Source organism: Condylura cristata, unplaced genomic scaffold (genome assembly GCF_000260355.1).
Source record: "Condylura cristata isolate star-nosed mole 26May11 unplaced genomic scaffold, ConCri1.0 scaffold00048, whole genome shotgun sequence".
NCBI classification, from domain to species: Eukaryota; Metazoa; Chordata; class Mammalia; order Eulipotyphla; family Talpidae; genus Condylura; species Condylura cristata.
Window position 1 is genome coordinate 2200462 of NW_004567149.1, and position 17887 is coordinate 2218348.

A 17887-nucleotide genomic window follows, 5' to 3' on the forward strand; every position below is an offset into this window, starting at 1 on the left:
TGTGAAACTACTCTCACTTAGCTCATTACAATTTTTTGGTGACAATGTCACTATTTTTAGCCTGACATTCAAAATATGTGAGGAGAGAGTGTTTGTGGACTATAGACAAGACATGGGTGGGGCACAAACACCAACCATTATTGTGAGGTAATTTACAGGGTTTGAGTAGTGAAAGCGAAGGAAGCATTGGAGCTGAAACTCAGGTTTCCTGCTTCAAAGCTACTGAGTGTTATTGCCCTTGGCTTAAGGACTACCTGAGAAATACAAGGTCAAGTCAACTTTACAAACGAAGGTTAGCTAGAAGGAACTTTGGAAAGGCTGGTAGAAGCACAAGTGTGGCATTTATGAGAGATCTCTGGGTTGGATATTTAAATTCTGTCCATTAAAGCAGGAGAAAATGATGAAAGAGCACAAAATGATATCGCAGACATTCAAGGGACAGTACCATTCACATTTAAGTATTGCAGAATTGAAACTGTTCTCGTCACTCTAATGGACACAGAAAAAGTCAGAGACTTGAAATGTGATTTTACTTGTTTTTGATTCTCAAAAGTTTTTCCTGTTTTGTTCATAAAGTCAGATGACTTGGAGCAACTTCATCCTGGGAATACTCTTCCTTTGTTTTATTGGACATGGGCTTGTAGGCAACTTCTTTATATTACTGGGACATTTATATACTTTTGTCATGGGTCCTGAGAAGAAACCCATAGATTGTATCCTGATCCATTTGGCGTTTGTGAATGCAATCATTATTTGTACCAAAGGAAGCATAGATATAATCACATTTTTTCACCTCAGAAATTTCCTAGGTAACATTAGTTGTAAAATGGTGATGTATCTGGCTAGAGTGGCCCGCGGCCTCTCCATCTGCACCACCTGTCTCCTCAGCGTGGTCCAGGCCATCACCATCAGCCCCCGGACCTCGCCCTGCAGAAAGTTCCAGCCCAGGTCTGCATGGCAAGTGTTTCCCTGTCTCCTGCTCTTCTGGGTCTTCAGTGCCCTGGTCAGCTCTAACCTGCTCCTCTACATCACCACAGTCCAGAGCTCCAACAGCTCTGAAATCAGACAGATCACTGGGTATTGTGACATGCTCCCCTCCGGGCAAATAATTAAGTGGCTTTTCCTCATACTGATGGCTGTGCGGGACATCGTGTTTCAGGGGCTGATGGGCTGGAGCAGCGTCTACATGGTCTTCCGCCTGTGTCAGCACCGTAAGCGCGTCCTGCACCTGCACACGTCCAGGCTGCCAGGAAATGCCAGCCCTGAGACGAGAGCTGCTCAGAGTATCCTCATGCTCATGGCCTGCTTCCTTTTCTTCTATTGGGCAGATTTCCTTTTCTCCTTCTACATTGGCACATTCTGGTCAAATAACTATACAGTTTTATTTATTAAAATATATCTGACTTCTGGTTACGCAAGTCTCAGCCCCTTTGTGCTGCTGAGCAGGGATGTCCGCGTAGGTAAATGCTGGCCAGTGCAGTGACAGGTAGGGAACCGCTTTCTACAGTGATTTCTCCAGGAATGAAGGGTGTGTTAGTGTGGGTGGGTTTCCTTTGTCTCATGTTTTAAGGTAGCAAATTTATCAAAGCTTTTAAAAAAGATGTATTTATTCATATAAGAACTGGGGTATAGGCCAGAGGTGCAGGGGTGAGGGGTGAGAGACAGAATGTGGAGCAGAATATATTGAAATATACTTCTGAGGGGAGCAACGGGTGAGACAGGAGAGGTCTGCTGCGCCATGTGGGGCAGCTCCCTGGCCTGGGATGGAACTCAGGCTGCAGTGGCTGCGGACAGCTTCACAGCGTTGCACCCTTGCACCACCAGGGCGGCTGTGCAAATTAACCAAATCATAGAAGAATGGATATTTGTTGTTTTCAGAAGAGTTCTGCTAATAAACAATCTACGGATGGTTCAATAGTTCCAGTAAGTGCGAAAGACAGTCTCCCATTCCACCATCCTTGTCGTGTGGTTTTTATAGTCTTGCTTGCACAGTTACCACTTTCTTCTTTTCTTCATCAGCATGGTAAGCGTGAAGAAAACAAGGGAAATAAAAAGAAAAAGATTCTCTCCCTTACACCTTCCTTCCCTCCTGCCCTCCTTTCCTGTTAGGAAAACGAAATTTTTTCATAAATCTTCACCAAATACGATAATACATTTGTAAACTTATATTACCTAACTCCCTCTAAATGCAATGTTGGTTGAGGAATTTTTTTTTTTGGACTGTGATATATTTCCAGACTCAAGATAGTGTAATCAAAATAACTAGGACAGATGAGTAAATTAAGAAGATGTGGTAAATGTACAAGTTGGGATAATATTCAGACACTTAAGTAAGATAAATTCTTGCCATTGCCCACAGTGCTATAAATCAAGGTGACCCCAATAATCTAAAAATAAATAAAATAAAATAAACAAACAGAAAGAGTTGTGGTATTATTAAAGACCATAGGGTGGGACTGTGGAAGAAATGAAGTGACAGAGGGCAGGAGAGGGGGTCAGGAGAGAAGAACAAGAGGGAGTTTTGTACACTTAAGACTCATATTTCTCACGAAACTGGGTGTCATTTGCTGGCTCAGCACTCGAGCTACTTCAGGTCAGCTCCTTATCCACAGGACACAGGTGAATATGTTCAAAATGGAGCCTTGGGCCTCATGAATTTTTTAGGTAACTGAGCCCTACATTTTGGGATATTGCTGGGCTGCCGGAAGAGCGTTTACTCTGCGACCCCAGGGACCAGCTCACAAGCCACACTGAACAAAACTGTGTGCATCTTCTTAGATTCCTGTTTTTATTTTGTTTTGCTTCCTTTCCTCTTCCCCAAAATGCAGACATAAACAGAAGCAATATTTCTCATGTAGTGTCTTCCAACTAACTTGCCATCTCCCTTCAACTACTTACCATCTCTGTATTATAAATCACATGGGTTCTGTGCTTCCCATTTTTCTCCAAGACTTAAGACTTACAATTCATTTTTTCCCTGAGTCCAGCCTGCTGCACTGAATTGGTTGGTTGCAGATCTTGGAACTTATTAATGTTGTACAGAGGAAGCATGTGGGAAATCCATTTTTTTCTTCTACTCAAATACTGATTCAGGTCGGGGCGTCATCAATTGGTATGGGCCTAGGCATAGGGACCAGGATTAGCTCTCCTAAGACACCAAATTTCACATCATTACTGTGGATCAAGCTAAAGGATACTGGTACTAAAAGAGCCCTTTGTCATCGGAGAACACTCTCACTTAACAGACGGGGAAACCGAGGACTCACAGGACTCCTCCTGTGATATGTCCCAGATTATTCAAGTTGCAAGAAAAATGTAGGTTGAACTCATGATTACTGTTTGTCAGAACAGTAATTATATTCACTATAATACATACCACGTAAAAGCATTAACATCATAGCAGATTATGTCCTATCTGGTGTAGTGCAAAAATCAGATCTAATCTTGGGTTGTCTCTGCCTGCCATTGACTTCATAGGTGACTCGGATAAGGCAGAAATCTATTCATTCACAAACGTTAGGTCTTTCGACATCTCAGTGAGAGTCCCCCCACCAGGACCCTGAAAGGGTCCCCGCTGCACTAGGGAGGGAAGGCCTGGTGGCCGGGAAAGCACCAGGTGAAGGGTCTTCTTGGAAGGGAGACGCGAGCTGGAAAAACAGTGCTCCAGGTGAGGCTCGAACTCACAACCTCGGCATCACCCGCACACATACTGTCGTATAAGTACCGCGCGCTAACCGATTGCGCCACTGGAGCGCTTCCGGCCCACTTCCGGTCACTCGCTGTTTCATCTACACAGAGGCAGACCCGCCCACCGCGGGCCCGGCGGTGCCAGGGCCGCCCACGAGCCCCGCAGCTGGCCTGCTCGCGCGAAGACCGGCGGGATTCAGCCGCGGACCCCGGGGCGCCCCCGCGCCGAAAGCGGAACCTAAGGCGGACACTTCCTTCCTAGGGGACCGGGAGCAGGGCGGACGCGGGGCGACGCCGAAGCCCGCGCCGTCTCCGGAGCTGCTTCCGGGGACCGAGGCGAAGCTCCGGCCGGCCCCTGCCTCCCCGCGGACGCTGCTCCTCTCGCCGCGGGAGAGACGCGCGGGGGGGTGAGGGAGGACGGGCCGTGAACCCCCTCTCGTGGGGATCCCCAAAGCCGGTCCCTGTCGCCCCCGCCCCCTCGCGTTCTCGTCCAGCTGACCGGCGAGAAGCCCAGGGACCACACAGCGGGGAGGCGGCGCCTCTCGGGCCACTTTGTGGTCGGAGGACGGGTGGGTGGACGGAGCCAGCGGCTCTTTGTCTTGTGCTGGATGTCCTCCCTGGGCCCCGAGCGGGAAAACCACGCGGCAACCGACACAGAGGCGGGGTTATTTCTGAGATTGGGGGTGTAATAGGGTAAGCTAGGTTGTAAAGGTACAAGTAGGTTAAAGACCTCATGATCGAGAGAGTTTTGGGATGGAGAGTAGGAGAAGCTCTTTCTGGAAGGCGTGTGTGTGTGTGTGTGTGTGTGTGTGTGTGTGCCCCCAGTGTTTTGGGGTCTTTCCTGTGTTGAGCGATGTAATGGAGAGTAAGAGACTTAGGAAATTAGCGGGTCTTTATACCCCAAACATTTTCTTGTCTTTTTTTTTTCTTTTTTAAAAATGCTGTTTGTCAGGTACATGTGCATAGGATGTGTTCCCCACCACCACCACCAAAAAACAAAAAAAAACTCTGTAATGTTAGAATGAATGTTGAGTCGTCTATGAAAGAGTACCGTGGAATAAAGGTATATAAAGCGTGATAACCCCTGACATCTTCTTGAAGCTTATAGTATTTGCCCTTCGAGGTAGGCTGTCTACCTCTACACCTGTAAAGGAAAGAGCAAATGCTCAGCCCTGTGCAACCAGGCTGATAAAGGAGTCTGTGGTATAGGAGGAAAGTATACTGAACTTAATAACTCAAGGGTTGTTTTCTATGAATAAACAGACCCTAAGAAAACCCTAAGTTTCTTCTTCTATGTAAATTGTGTTGGGAACTCAACATCAGTCCATTTTTCAGACAAATTATCAGGTTTCTGATCATTAAGATAAATTAAGCCCTAAGGCTTAAGGAGTCCACTGTTTATGTAAAGAATTCACCTCTCTTTTAAGCATCTAAAGTGAAATTAGTTGTTTACCAACCCCTGAGACGATTGTCGCGGCACAGGTCATACCTGCGTTCTGTACCTCAGAGGAAGAACCCTGAGAGAAACTGTCTTGCGAACCCCATTCCAAGTGCACCGAAGAATCGTGCGCTCTGGGGTGACCCACTTGAAAGAAGCTAAGAGCTCCAAGGGTAATCACCGGCCAGGAGCAGCATCCGCACGATCTGGGCCGGGACAGGCAAGTCCTCCAAATGATTCTATGCTGTTAAAGTTAAAAAACTACCGGGTCAGACTGTGCTCACCAGAAGTGATGGACACTGTTCAGACCAGCCTCTACCAACGCAACTGAGCCACTGCGGAGATCGCCTAGTGTGGTGGAAGGGAACTGCTGTGATGGCAAAGCACCCCCACCCCCATTTCCAAGAGCGTCGCTGGGGGAACTCGGGTAGGGAGGTTGTTCTGGGGCTCTACCACCTCAAAAGACCGGAAATATTATTGTACCTTTAGTGCCTAAAATCATATGTTGACTAACAGTGGATTGCTTCCTGAAGACTTCAATCTTCTGTTTAATTAATTGCCTCACCACTCAGTGTGTTTGTTCTTTTGTAGTAACATGACTAAATTAGGCCCCCCACTTGTATAATATGTATAATAATACATATATAATAATATGTACTATATAGAATGTTTGAAATGTGCACTAAGAAAAACAGCTGTTTCTGTCCTCATGAAATCAAAACATTTCTAGATGGCACATTTGGACAGAAGCATGACAGTAGAAAAAGTGGACAGCTATTTATTCACTCAGCCAGTGAGCTAATATTAATTGGGCATCTCCTATGTTTATCAACAAAGACGACCATGGAAGCTGTTCAAATCCATTGATATATCAGAAGGCAGGAAAAAACACATCACTGGAACACAAGAGTAGCAAAAGACAGTATTTCTAGTCCAAAAGCCCAGAAAATTCTGTGAATGCTGGAAAGGCATGGTTTCCATTGCTTCAGGGTATAAGAGACTTCTGATGCAGCATTAACTTATTTGTGGATATTTTCAAGTGGGGTTGATTATAATTGTATTCTTTGAAAATCAGGAAATAGTAAAGCCTTTTGGGAAATGGTGTTTGATACTTTATTTTAAAGATAAACACAAACTTTCACCTGCCTTCTTAGCGCAGTAGGCAGCGCGTCAGTCTCATAATCTGAAGGTCCTGAGTTCGAGCCTCAGAGAGGGCAGTTGTACTTTTTTGGTGGTTCACAGCCAAAGTCTATTGCTTAACAATAGACTGGGGAAAAAAGGAAATAGGCAAAAATTGAAAAGTAAAATTAGCAGACAAGGATTTAAGGACAATTTCGATATTATCTAACAATGGCAAACTTATTTTGCTAGCTTTTGGGCTTCCCAGTGGGTGAGTGAGAGAAGTTGAAAAAGTTTAGGTTAAAAGAGAAACTTCAGGCAGGCATAAAAACGTGGATTCCACCGTTCCTGGTGTAATGGTCCTGCTGCAATACTGGCATAACATGGACTGATTTTCTGGGAATGTTTGAGCTTGTTAAATGCTAAAAAATGATATGGCAACTAAGCATGGAAAATAAAATTTGAAAGTTTAGTTTTAACGTGAGCAGTTCAGAAGGGACTCCGCTCAGTGTCGTTGGCAATATGTCATTCTCATAACCTGAGGTTCTGGAGCTCACATTTTGGAGAAAGTAATCTTCTCCTGTTTCCATTGGGTCCTGTGTGGCATTTTGATTTAAAAACCACTTTATCTTTATGCACAATTAATATCATTGTTATCCTTATCACTCCCACTCATTTGGAGCTGCAATTTAAATTATTTCTATTACAGGTGGATTTATTACAAATGGGCTGGCTATGACCTGATGCATGGGGCTGAAATGAGTCCAGAAAAATAATGTCCCCTTCATGTCCTAAATGGAATATTGTATTGTCCCCTAAACAATGATCACCATTCCTCCATTCCTTCCATTCCCCTTTGCAACAACAAAATATCTAATCCAGCTCTTGGGCTTCTTTCCATACCATCTCTTTTCAGGGGATCCTAACCTCATTGCAAAAAAATTAAATCTCCTTGTTTCATCTCTTTTACCAGTGACTAGTAACATGAAGAAGGTTTTCTTCAATCAATTAAACACCCCACACAAAAGGAGTTTCCATTTCTCTGCCTGTGAACTTTGTCTTGAGAGTGTAAGGAGAGTTCAGAAGTAACTGCAGTATGAGGTCTGTATACTGAGGATGGAGCCAGTGGATCAGCCAATATGTGACTTTCCTTCCATGTGCAATTAATTTAAAAGGCAAATGACAGTTCTTTGTCTGTTTATCGCTAAAGATTTCATAAATACTAATTTTGTGAACATTCATTTTAAGCTGTATGACCACCTGAATTTTACAATCCGCAAACCAGTCACTTCAGTGCCACAGACACTATGGGTTTGAGGTGCACTTGGCTCACTGCTTTACCCCACACACATCAGTGGGGTGGCTCTTTCCCATCTCAGCCTCAGTGGAACTCAACCTTCCAAACTTTATCTGACTTTGGGTCTACTGGGCGGAATGCTCCACCCTGATCCTGGCACTGCCATCTCCATCCTGGAGATGTACAGAGCCACGGTGAATAAACCTCAGGGACATCCTCAGAGAAGCCAGACCAACTACCAAAGATTGTAGCCTACCTCTCATCTGACCATCACACACACTGATACCACAGATCTGTGGGGTCCTTTTGACCCAAAGTCAGTGTTTTTCAAGCCTGTACACATTTCTCTCGATCCTCTATCATTCATGCAGACTTTTAAAAAGTACTTAGACATAAGCATTCTGCCCCCAAGAGCCTTACAATCTAATCTGAAAGATGGTTGAGCAACAAGATATTCACTACTTGGCCAACAAAATAGCACAAGAGAGATGTGTGCCTTAGAAAATCATAATAGGAGTCCAATGTATCCCAGAGGAGGGTTTGGGATCTAACAATCTGTTGGACAAAGAGTAATGCTAGGCTGAGCTTCTGTATGTGACATCTCTTTAAATTCAGTATCTGTGGAGTCAAGTGTGAGAATGGGAAAATAGGAATGAAGAATGGGGCAGAGGCAAGAGGCCAAGTTGCTCTAATACAAAAACAAAAACAAAAAAACTTCCCTTACCCAGCTCTTTCAAAGGGCAGAGCTTCAGGAAGTAAGCGTAACTTTAAAAATCCATTGCAAGAGCTAGTGAGGACTGAGAAATAGTTGGAAATGTGAAAAGATGAAAAACCTTGATCTTTTTATCTGTGTTTCCCTCTCGTTCTCTTTTTCAAGTTACTCCCTGATTCCGGTTTCCTTACAAATCTCAGAACTGTTAAATTCCATTCATAACTGATCCTCCTCCAAGATACAACTCCAAAAATACAAAGACAATTATATGGGCTCTGTACCACCAACATTAAAAGGGTGCAGCAAATGAGTTTACTACAGCCTTCTATTCTCCCGTGACTTTTGTATCACACTTTTAACAAAACCAACTGACAGCCACGTGGCCCGTACGGGGATCGAACCCGCGACCTTGGCGTTATTAGCACCACGCTCTAACCAACTGAGCTAACCGGCCAAGCGACACGCGACTGCTGTTTATATAACTGGATAATTAAAAGTGACTATTATTTCAGCCACCAGAGGGTTTTACCAGGAGTTTTGATCCTCGGTTTATTCTAAATCCAAAAACAAAGTCCTACAGAGGAAAAGTCAAATACTATTTGCTTTGGTATTGAAAATGCAACCTCAGCACCCGTCTGCGAGTGTCTTTATTTCCTTGTACTTTATGCCATAGTTTTTGGGCGACCCTCGAAGAAATCGACGAAAGACGCAAACACCACCACTTGCTCTTCACCTGCTGTCAGCGGCACGTGACAGCGGCCTCTCAGCCACCTCTGCACCCTAAGTAGCGCATTTCCCACCGTGTTCTCCATCCATCACTCCCCAAAGAGTATTTGACCCCCCCTTCCCCAACCCCCTGTCACATTTTTATTTAAATTGGAAAATCACTCCCATGTTTCTACTTGAAAACGACACTTTAGACGACTAAGCATTTCGTTTCTTCTCCATGAAACAAGCCGAGTGGATCGTCACCTTGGATACAGAAGGACTCACCTGGAATTCCGAGTCGGGCTCTGCAGACTTGAGACAGACCCCCCCAGGGAGCGCCACAGGTCCCGCCGTCCAAGGAGGTTGAGACTCTCGCCAAAGATAAAGCCTGATTCCTCATGCTCAGGCTTCTGCCTGGCTGGACTTGAGAGAAAACCAGGGCTCCTAGCATCCGTTTTAACATCCGTTTGTCGGATTCCGGGTTACTGGCTTCGCAGCAGGCTTGGTCCGCAGGCCGGTTGCAATCCCAGGGAAACCCATAGTCCCCAGGAACGAATAACATGACAGCCGCGTAATGAATTAATGACGGAATAAAGGAGTCTCGTTTCGCTGCCTGGTTTCCGTGCAGACCTTCAGCCCCTCCGCCTGGACACTTTTGCTAACGTCCTGTTTCTTCCCGCGTGGACCTATAGTGGAAACCAGAAAGATGCAGTTACTCCACTTTAAAGATGTCCGATAGTTCCATGTTCTTCTATGCCTCCCCAAAAGTGATTTCTACATCTGCAATGAGGTTTCACCCCGCGGAAAGGTGACGCTCAACCTAGGGCGGGCAAGGATTCCCCCGGCACAGCAGGTGCGGAGACTCACGCTTCCCTCGCCCTGCTCCGCTCTCTGCGACAAGCGGTTGTCGGCAGCTCAGGACTGCGGGGTTCTACCGCCACCTAGCGGTAGCCAGGCTGTACCGCCACCTAGCAGGAGCCGGGTTGAAAGAGGACTTGGGTAAAACGGTCCTTGAATAGCGGAGCGGGGAGCGCGTGTCAAAAGGGGATCCGAATGGTGGAGGCGGGAAAGCTCTAGGCCTAATACGTTTTCACTTTCTTGGTATTTTCGAATAGAAGAAACTAAATCTCCATCGCAAAAATTGGCAGCCATCCCAGGTGACCTGAATTATCTCTAAGAGAAGCTGGAAGACTGCGGTTAACACAAATGGCAGAGAGGGGTCGAGACGCTTTTGAAAGAAAAAAAAGCTGCCCTCTCTGAGGCTCGAACTCAGGACCTTCAGATTATGAGACTGACGCGCTGCCCACTGCGCTAAGAAGGCGACGAAAGCACCCGTTTGGCATTGTTCTAAAGGAATCGTCGCATTTCTTTCCCTGCTGACCTCACAGCTTTCTACTCTTGATTCAGGGTTATTTCTTATCCTTAGCCCCGCGCTCCGAAGATGTGTGGTTAGTACACTGTACTTTCATGCCTGACGTCGGACCAGTATCTTTCCCCTTATTTTCTATTGGTCAGGATAATCTCTCGAGATAGTTGTTTTTTTTTTTTTAATTTTAGTGAGTAGACACAAAATAGTCGAGTGAGAGATTAACTCTAAGACATGTCTACAATCCACACTTACCTCTTAATTTAAATCTATTATTTCCACCTATGTTGCCATTTGCCCTTAAAATATCACTGATTTTATGGCTGCATGCTTTCTTTACCTCTGTCTACCAACACTTCTGATTTTATTTAGTCCAAATTTATCTTTTTATTTTCTGTAACACTACACATCATCCCCACTTACTTATGAAAATGAGGCTCAGCAGAATTAAATCCACAACTAAGTGGCAAAGACACTTAAAGCAGATTTTGTTGATTCCCAAAAAAGTATGCTTTCTGTACTCCTCACCATTCTTCCCCACATCACCGCACTTACTCATTAAGCAAATATTTATAAAATCGTAGACATTCATTCACAATGTGCCATTTACCTAACACCTGGGTTCAGCACCACTAAGGCAACCTTGTCTTGAGGTCCTCAAATCCCCTCAAATACCTGAGATCACCCCATCTTAAGGTGGAGTGCCTAGATTCATTGAAGCCTTGAGGTACACTTAGGGCATATGAGAAACGAGCCTATTTTCATAACAAGACTTTATTATGAAAAACAATGGGAAACACAGATCTTTGTGAATTAGTCTCCAAAACAAGGTAAACAAGAGAATATTCAGGACTATATCAAAGCTTCTGCATGGTGAAAGAAATGATCACTAAAACAAAATGTGTATGTTTCAGGGTACAGGCTTCCATCTCTGAAAATGCATGTATCCATATCATGCCTCCCCCACTAGAAACCCAATAATTCTCCACCATAACCCACTGGGTCCCCTCCAGGCTTTATTTATGCCTCCTGTCATACTCTTCTGAGAGTCTCAATTCTGCAATCAGACTTTAAAGGTTTCCTTTGTTCTGGTCCGTCCCTTTGCTTTTTTATATTCCACACGTGAGTGAAATAATCTGGTGTTTGTCTTTCTCCTTCTTAGTTCTCTTAGCATAACCCCCTTTAGTATCATCCGAGTTTTGCTAGTAGCAAGACTTCATCCTTTGTTATAGCTGAGTAATATTCCACTGTTTATGTATATAGTATATATGTACATATATTCTGTGTGTGTGTGTGTGTATATATATATATATATACACATACGTGCATACACACACATACACACTGCATCTTTAGCCACTCATCTGCCATTGCACACATTTAGGTTGTTCCCATAACTTGGTTGTTGTAAATAGCATTGAAGTGAACATTCCTTCAAATCGGTGTTTCTGTGTTCTTTTTAAAAGCATAAAGGGTCCTTATAGGAGAAAGTTCAAGGGCCACTACCAGACTGTATCTGCACTATTCCTGGAGTCCCTCTCCTTTCATTCCATCCTTCATAAGCCTTGAGAACATGCTCTGTGCCAGGACTTCGCTGAGCTCGGGGACTTAAAGGAACTGGACAATCCTTCACCTCAAGAGCTGACAGGTTAAACAAAGACCCAGATCCTAGTTTCTCAAACTTCCTCATTCTTACAGTTGAATATACCCTCCTAAGTATCTCACTTGTGGACATAATCTTTCTGCTCTGTACTAGCTTGCTAGGGCTGCCATAACAAAATACCACAGACATGGGGAGCTTAAACAGAATTTTTTTCTCACAGTTCAGAAGCTGAGGCGTCCCAGATCAAGGCAGCAGCCAGTTTGGTTTCTCCACAGGCCCCTCTCCTTGCCTTATAGGTGCTCACCTCTTGGAGTGTCCCAGTTGGTCTTTCTTTGATGTGTCTGGTGTCCCTCTTTTTGTGTCCTCATCTTTCTGTAATTAATTTATTCTTAACTGAGGTAATATAATCTCTTCTTCCTATAAGAACACCAGTCCGATTGGATTAGGGTCCACTTTATTGACCTCTTGTAACTTAATCGCTGATCTAAAGGCCTTCAAATAGTCACATATGAGGTTTCTAGGGCTAGAGTTTCAACATATTAATGGAACACAATTCAGCCCATGACCTGCTCAATTATGTTCACATGCTCCCTTTGAGATTTTCAAGGAAGTCACTATTTCCCTTGATGAATTATTTCAAGATCCCTCATTTAAAAGGCTGTTCATTTGCCCTTTAAGGCTAGTTTCTCCTTTCTGCCTGGTGCATACATCCACGATTTCTCCTCATCTCCATAGTTCAAGGCCCAAGCTTGATACTTTCATTCCTGTATGATTTTGGTTTTTCCCTCCAAAGCCTAGGATTCCTTGTAAGGAAAGTGCAGTGGGAATGAGCTACAATCCAAACTGTCAAGTGAGCACAGAGTACCACACAACTCAGAAAAACTCGATTCCAAGTCCTGATTCTGAAGCCATTGGTAAACTTCAGCCATGTGTTATCTTCTTATTCACTCACGTGAATGCCAACTTTATAGGATCTAATGCAGGTCTGAGAAAGAGGGCAGGAGGTAATGTTAATCCTGCTCTTGTTTCTACCCAAATGGTTTCTATAGCTGGAAACTGTAGCATCCATGCCATGATGGGGTGATTCTTCTAATCACAACACAGAAATTTCCCTAAAGTTAGGAATATCTTTTCTGATGAACTCTCCCCTTGATGAACTCTTGTTTATCTTGGTCAACAGCAGTAAAGGATTTGCCTGTCAAACCACTCTGAAATAGCTGATGGTCTTCTCCTCCTCCACGTTTAGGGTTATAATTTTCCTTTTTTTTATGTGATAAAAGGGAGATAAGCCAGGGGGAGGAAAAACAAATACTGGATGATTTTATTCACAGGTGGAATACAGAGACAAAAAAAAAAACAAGGAACTGACCAAATTAAACCAAAACGAAATTGTGAAGTAGGACTACAGAATTGAGGGTTCTGGAGGGGGTTGTGGGACAGGAGCAAAGTGTGCCGGGGGCCCCATGGCCTTGGTAAAGGGATGTACACTGTCTAGGGAGGGTGGAGCATGGTGAGGACCTACCTCCTGAATCACCATTGTTACCCCCAAAACAAATAAATAAAATTGAGTATTTTAAATGCATCCTTTTTTCATTACATAGCAAAATCCCTACACTCCCTTTTCAAAGTCTAGTCCAACATGTTTCATAAAACCTCTCGTACATGCTCAACCTCTTCAAACCCTTTTAAATTCTTGCTTAGATATTTGTGGGGGAAGCTGATTAAAATGCTTTCTGCATTCCTACCCACCACCACTTAAAACTAGAATAGGTAGAGGAAGGGAACATATCTGAGATATATTTATATCTCAAAACAGTTACCATGAACATAAAGAACAGCTGATAGTAGACAAGGAATAATCTGCTTTCTGTTCTGGCTTTAAACAGATTTGACATTGTGTCATGTTAAAGACAGAGAAGTGGTAGCTACTGATCAGAACAAGAAACCACCCAAAGGTGCAAGTAATTCAGAAAAATGCAATTCATGGCTTATAGATAGACAGAACACTTTCATTTTATTTGTAACTCCTGACAGAAATCATATACTCTTTACACCCATATTCAAAAATTGCAAATGTCAAGTGACCTCACTATGCTATGTACATTTTTCATCTGTATTTGTGCTTAGACTACACATTGGCCACTGCCACTCAGATCCCTGTGATACCATCGGTTGGCAGGATTAAGTCACCATCCTAAAAAACAAATTAAGAGATAGCCATGTAACTTCATAAATATACCCACACTAAGCACTGTTACATGAATGAGACCAACCCAAGATATAAAAATATGAAGGGGCCTTTCTGGTGATGGCGCAAGGGGTTAAAGCCAAGTATCAGGAAGCTATTGGCAACCACTGAAGCTAGAGTTCAATCTCCAGCCAGGGAGCTGACCCACACCGAGTAGCAGACCTCTCCTGTCTCCCCGCTGTTCCCCTCAGCAGTGTATTTCAGTAGATCTACTTGTTATACTCCCTATTCTGTCTCGGGTGAATCCTCCTAACCCCTGAACCTCTTATCTGTACCACAGTACTTGTACACATAAATAAATCTTTAAAAATATATACAAAAAGCTCTATCTAAGTATTCACCCCCAGTTTATTTTACTCACTGAGATGCACTCCTTCCCTGTTTCCATATGAAGATGTAGGCAGTTTCATGATACATCCCAAGTGACACAAACTTAATCCCAAATTAAAATGCTAAACTCTATGTAACACTCTGGAATTCCAAACTGACCTAAACATCTCTTTGACTCATGTTGAGTGACACTGGATTGTTGCTAAGGAAAATGTTTCAGCTCTTTTTCCTTACCCTAAACTTATACCCTTTACCAGCCATTTTGTTAACTAACACTCTGACCCTTCTAAGTTTTGAGTGTAGTGGAGGATGAGTTAAGGTGTGGGTGGGAAGTTGGTGGGTGAGGAAGGAGGAAAGAAATGTTTTTTACACCGTGATATGTTATCATACTCTCTGACTGCTTAAAAACCAGGATCAATGCTACTCAATTAAAAAAAAAAATTTGAGGCCTTCCTTTAGTGCAGGGGTTAAAGTCTCAGCGCTATCAAGCTATCTGCAGCCACTACAGCAGGAGTTCGATTCCCTGCCAGGGCGTGATCCACATGGTGCAGCCGACCTCACCTATCTTGCCCGCTGCTCCCCTCAGCAGTGTATTTCAATGCTTGTTCTGCTGCCCATTCTGTCTGTGAAAATCCTCTCACCTCCTGCATCTCTAGCCTACACCCCAGTTCTTATATGCATAAATAAAAACAAATCTTTTAGAAATAATTTTTAATTATCAAGAAAAAAAGATACTACAGCTCCTGACAGAGATACCAAGTGAGTATCTTTACATGGTCCAAGAAGTTTTTCTGAGAACTCAAAAAAACAGTTAAGAAGTGCAAAGCCAAGAATTATCACACAGAAACGGACACGTAAAGTCACTGCCCTTTACCCAATACAGACCTTCCTCCAAAGACCTTTCTTTCTAGCTTTTTCCAAGGAAGTTGTCTAAGGATCTGGTTTCTGACATGGAACCTCCACACTTTGGATGCTTGGGGGGAGAACAAAGCTTGACAGCTTGTTGAAACACCTAGAACATGCATCACAAAATACAGACACTAGAGGGCACAAGAGATTGTGCGTGCCAGAAAAAAGAACTTGACAAACCTTTAACTGGGGGAAATTACAAGCGCCAGCACAAACAAAGCTGAGATTTCAGATAGCTTCAGAATCTCTAGTTAGGCTTGACTGGTGAAGCACTTCTTCTGTAACCACGTCTTACTTAAAGAAAAAAAAATCCTACTTAGCAATATTTATTTCTAAACAATTTAACTTGCCTGTTTGGGATTTATATACACATGAAATCTTACAGGAGGTGATTAGGTAGGCCTGGCTTTCATGTAAACATGTCACTATGCTTTTAAATGCCATCCATCTTGGTGGATTTTTCTCGAACATTTTCATTGCTATATAGATGCCCATGTACGAATACATCAGCTTATCTAACCCTACTACCACTGACGAATATTTCAGTTGCACCTGGTTGTCAACTACTGCAAAATAATACTATTCTAAACATTTATGAAAATGAATACTGGTATATGTAAATATGCATTTCTAGAGCATATAAAAATTGGTGAAACTGTTGACAAGGAACAAGTCTTTAGATAGATATTGCTACCCATCTTTCCAAACTTGCGGCTATCAATTCATACTCCCAGTAGTAATGTGAGTGTTCTCGTTTTTCTTAGCTCACCTCACTGTGATGATTCAATGTGATCATTAGGCATCTTCTGTTTATTTTCCTAATTTCTGTTTATTGCACTTTAATCTATGCTCTGTATTACGTTTTCTTTGAAAACACAAATTTCTTACTTGATACCACTGCTTAAAACCCTTCAAGAACTTAATTTTATCTTTTAAAAATATATATAATAGTTTATTTTTACATCATTTTGTGTATTTTTTCTTCCAGTTGTAATCCACATGGGCTTCCCATCACACATCACCCATGTACCATCACCACAGTCCAGTGCATTTTCTTCCAACTGTTTTTGATCCCATTCCCCACTCCACGCTGTAAAATGTCTCTGGTCTATAGCTGTTCATTATTATTATTTTCTCACCTGGTCCGTTATACTCCCGCTATGAGTGAAACCATCGGTATTTTTCCTTTTCTTTCTGGCTTATTTCACTAAACATGATGTTTTCCAGCTCCATCCATGTTACTGCAAAAGGCATGTGTTTATTTTTTTTGGTTTCAAGCACTTAAATCTTAATAGTTAAAACTTTAACTTTGATTTCCTTAAAACCCATGCTTAACTCTCAAACTGACCCTTCCCCTCTGACACTTTAAGTTTTACTAGAAAATGAAACTTAAGTGACTCAGTTTAAGCATAAGTCTGTGCAATAATTCCTTTAAAGCCTTCCCTGATGCCAACTATTATTTGTTTTAAGAAGCTCTATTTGAATCTCCACTATGTCCATTCTCTTAGATGGTTTGTCTTAGTGTGAAGCCTAACGATAAAGTGCCTGACTCCTAAGTGTGAAAGTTGCTTTAGAAAAATATTAAAAAAAAAAAGACAATGTAGTATCTAATGAGGATTCAAAAACCTTTCAAAGGTAACCCCCCTGTTTCTATGAAATACATCTTTCAAAAAAGCTACCTCAAATCGGTTGACCCTGTCAATGGGCTCACACCTCCTACACAGACTCGTATAGCAGGGAAACAGAACAAAGTCGATAACTACATATTCTTAGTAGTCGTCGTCCTTTCTCTTGACACATGAGGACTTTCAAAATAGCTTTTCCTTGAACAAATGAGCAGGGAGAATAATCTTTATACACAGGTTAACATATATACTTATACATACACACATATAAGATATACGTATGTATGGATAAAAGACATCGTTCCCTCTGAGGAAAATCTCATTTCTGCTCCAACCTAAACACAGATGATTACTTTTAGTTGATTCCAGGCTGGAACCTCCAGATACCAGAGCAGTCCCGTCCTCTTTTGTAGCCTCCCATCACACAAGGTCACTACTAACCACCCTTTAACGCATTTCACCATCTCGCCAGCCACGTTTGGTGACAGGGCGCTTTCGCGGGGCTCCGGGGTCCACCATTTCTTCCAGGGAGATCCTTCTGGGTGTTTTTGTGAGCGTCGACCGCATCCATTTCTTGAGGAAAACGAACAGAAAGCGCGGAAACTGCAGGACACAGAACGGAGCTGTCGACACTGCCTCTCCGCGTCCTCCCTCCGTCCCCAAGCTTGGGCGGCGTCCGCGGAGCTCCCAGCGCCTCACCTGCTCCACCCGAAACGCCCCTGGCCGCGGAGCGCAGGCGCCCCCGGGGCCCCGCCCCGTCCCAGAGGCTGGGCTCCTATTGGCTCAAAGGACCGGGGTGGAGCGCCGAGGTCGCGGGAGCGGGTGGTCACGTGACTCGAGGGGGC

The 17887-nt window shown here is 43.4% G+C and overlaps 1 protein-coding gene and 4 non-coding genes across 5 annotated transcripts; 2 read left to right on the forward strand and 3 right to left on the reverse strand.

The window, feature by feature from the left end:
• The first annotated feature begins 685 nt into the window (after positions 1-685).
• Positions 686-17876, forward strand: LOC101631167. Its single transcript, XM_004694825.2, has 5 exons — positions 686-1460; positions 3797-4094; positions 8927-9037; positions 9730-9960; positions 17456-17876. Exons 1-5 carry the CDS (start codon positions 686-688, stop codon positions 17874-17876), a joined length of 1836 nt encoding a protein of 611 aa, XP_004694882.2.
• TRNAI-UAU lies at positions 3660-3753 on the reverse strand. The gene is made up of 2 exons: positions 3716-3753; positions 3660-3695 (listed from the first exon to the last, which is right to left on the reverse strand). It is a non-coding gene; the product is annotated as a tRNA-Ile (tRNA).
• On the forward strand, positions 6270-6342 carry TRNAM-CAU. The gene has a single exon. It is a non-coding gene; the product is annotated as a tRNA-Met (tRNA).
• On the reverse strand, positions 8634-8707 carry TRNAI-AAU. Its single transcript has one exon. It is a non-coding gene; the product is annotated as a tRNA-Ile (tRNA).
• TRNAM-CAU lies at positions 10210-10282 on the reverse strand. The gene has a single exon. It is a non-coding gene; the product is annotated as a tRNA-Met (tRNA).
• Positions 17877-17887: the final 11 nt, after the last annotated feature.

Bases quoted from the DNA above. Each gene is read 5' to 3' on its own strand.
- LOC101631167 (XM_004694825.2), top strand. From the start codon at position 686: ATGGGTCCTGAGAAGAAACCCATAGATTGTATCCTGATCCATTTGGCG. The intron at 9,038-9,729 runs GTAGCGCATTTC...CCTCCCCAAAAG, and splicing joins CAGCCACCTCTGCACCCTAA to TGATTTCTACATCTGCAATG. The intron at 9,961-17,455 runs GTAAAACGGTCC...CCTCTTTTGTAG, and splicing joins CGGGTTGAAAGAGGACTTGG to CCTCCCATCACACAAGGTCA.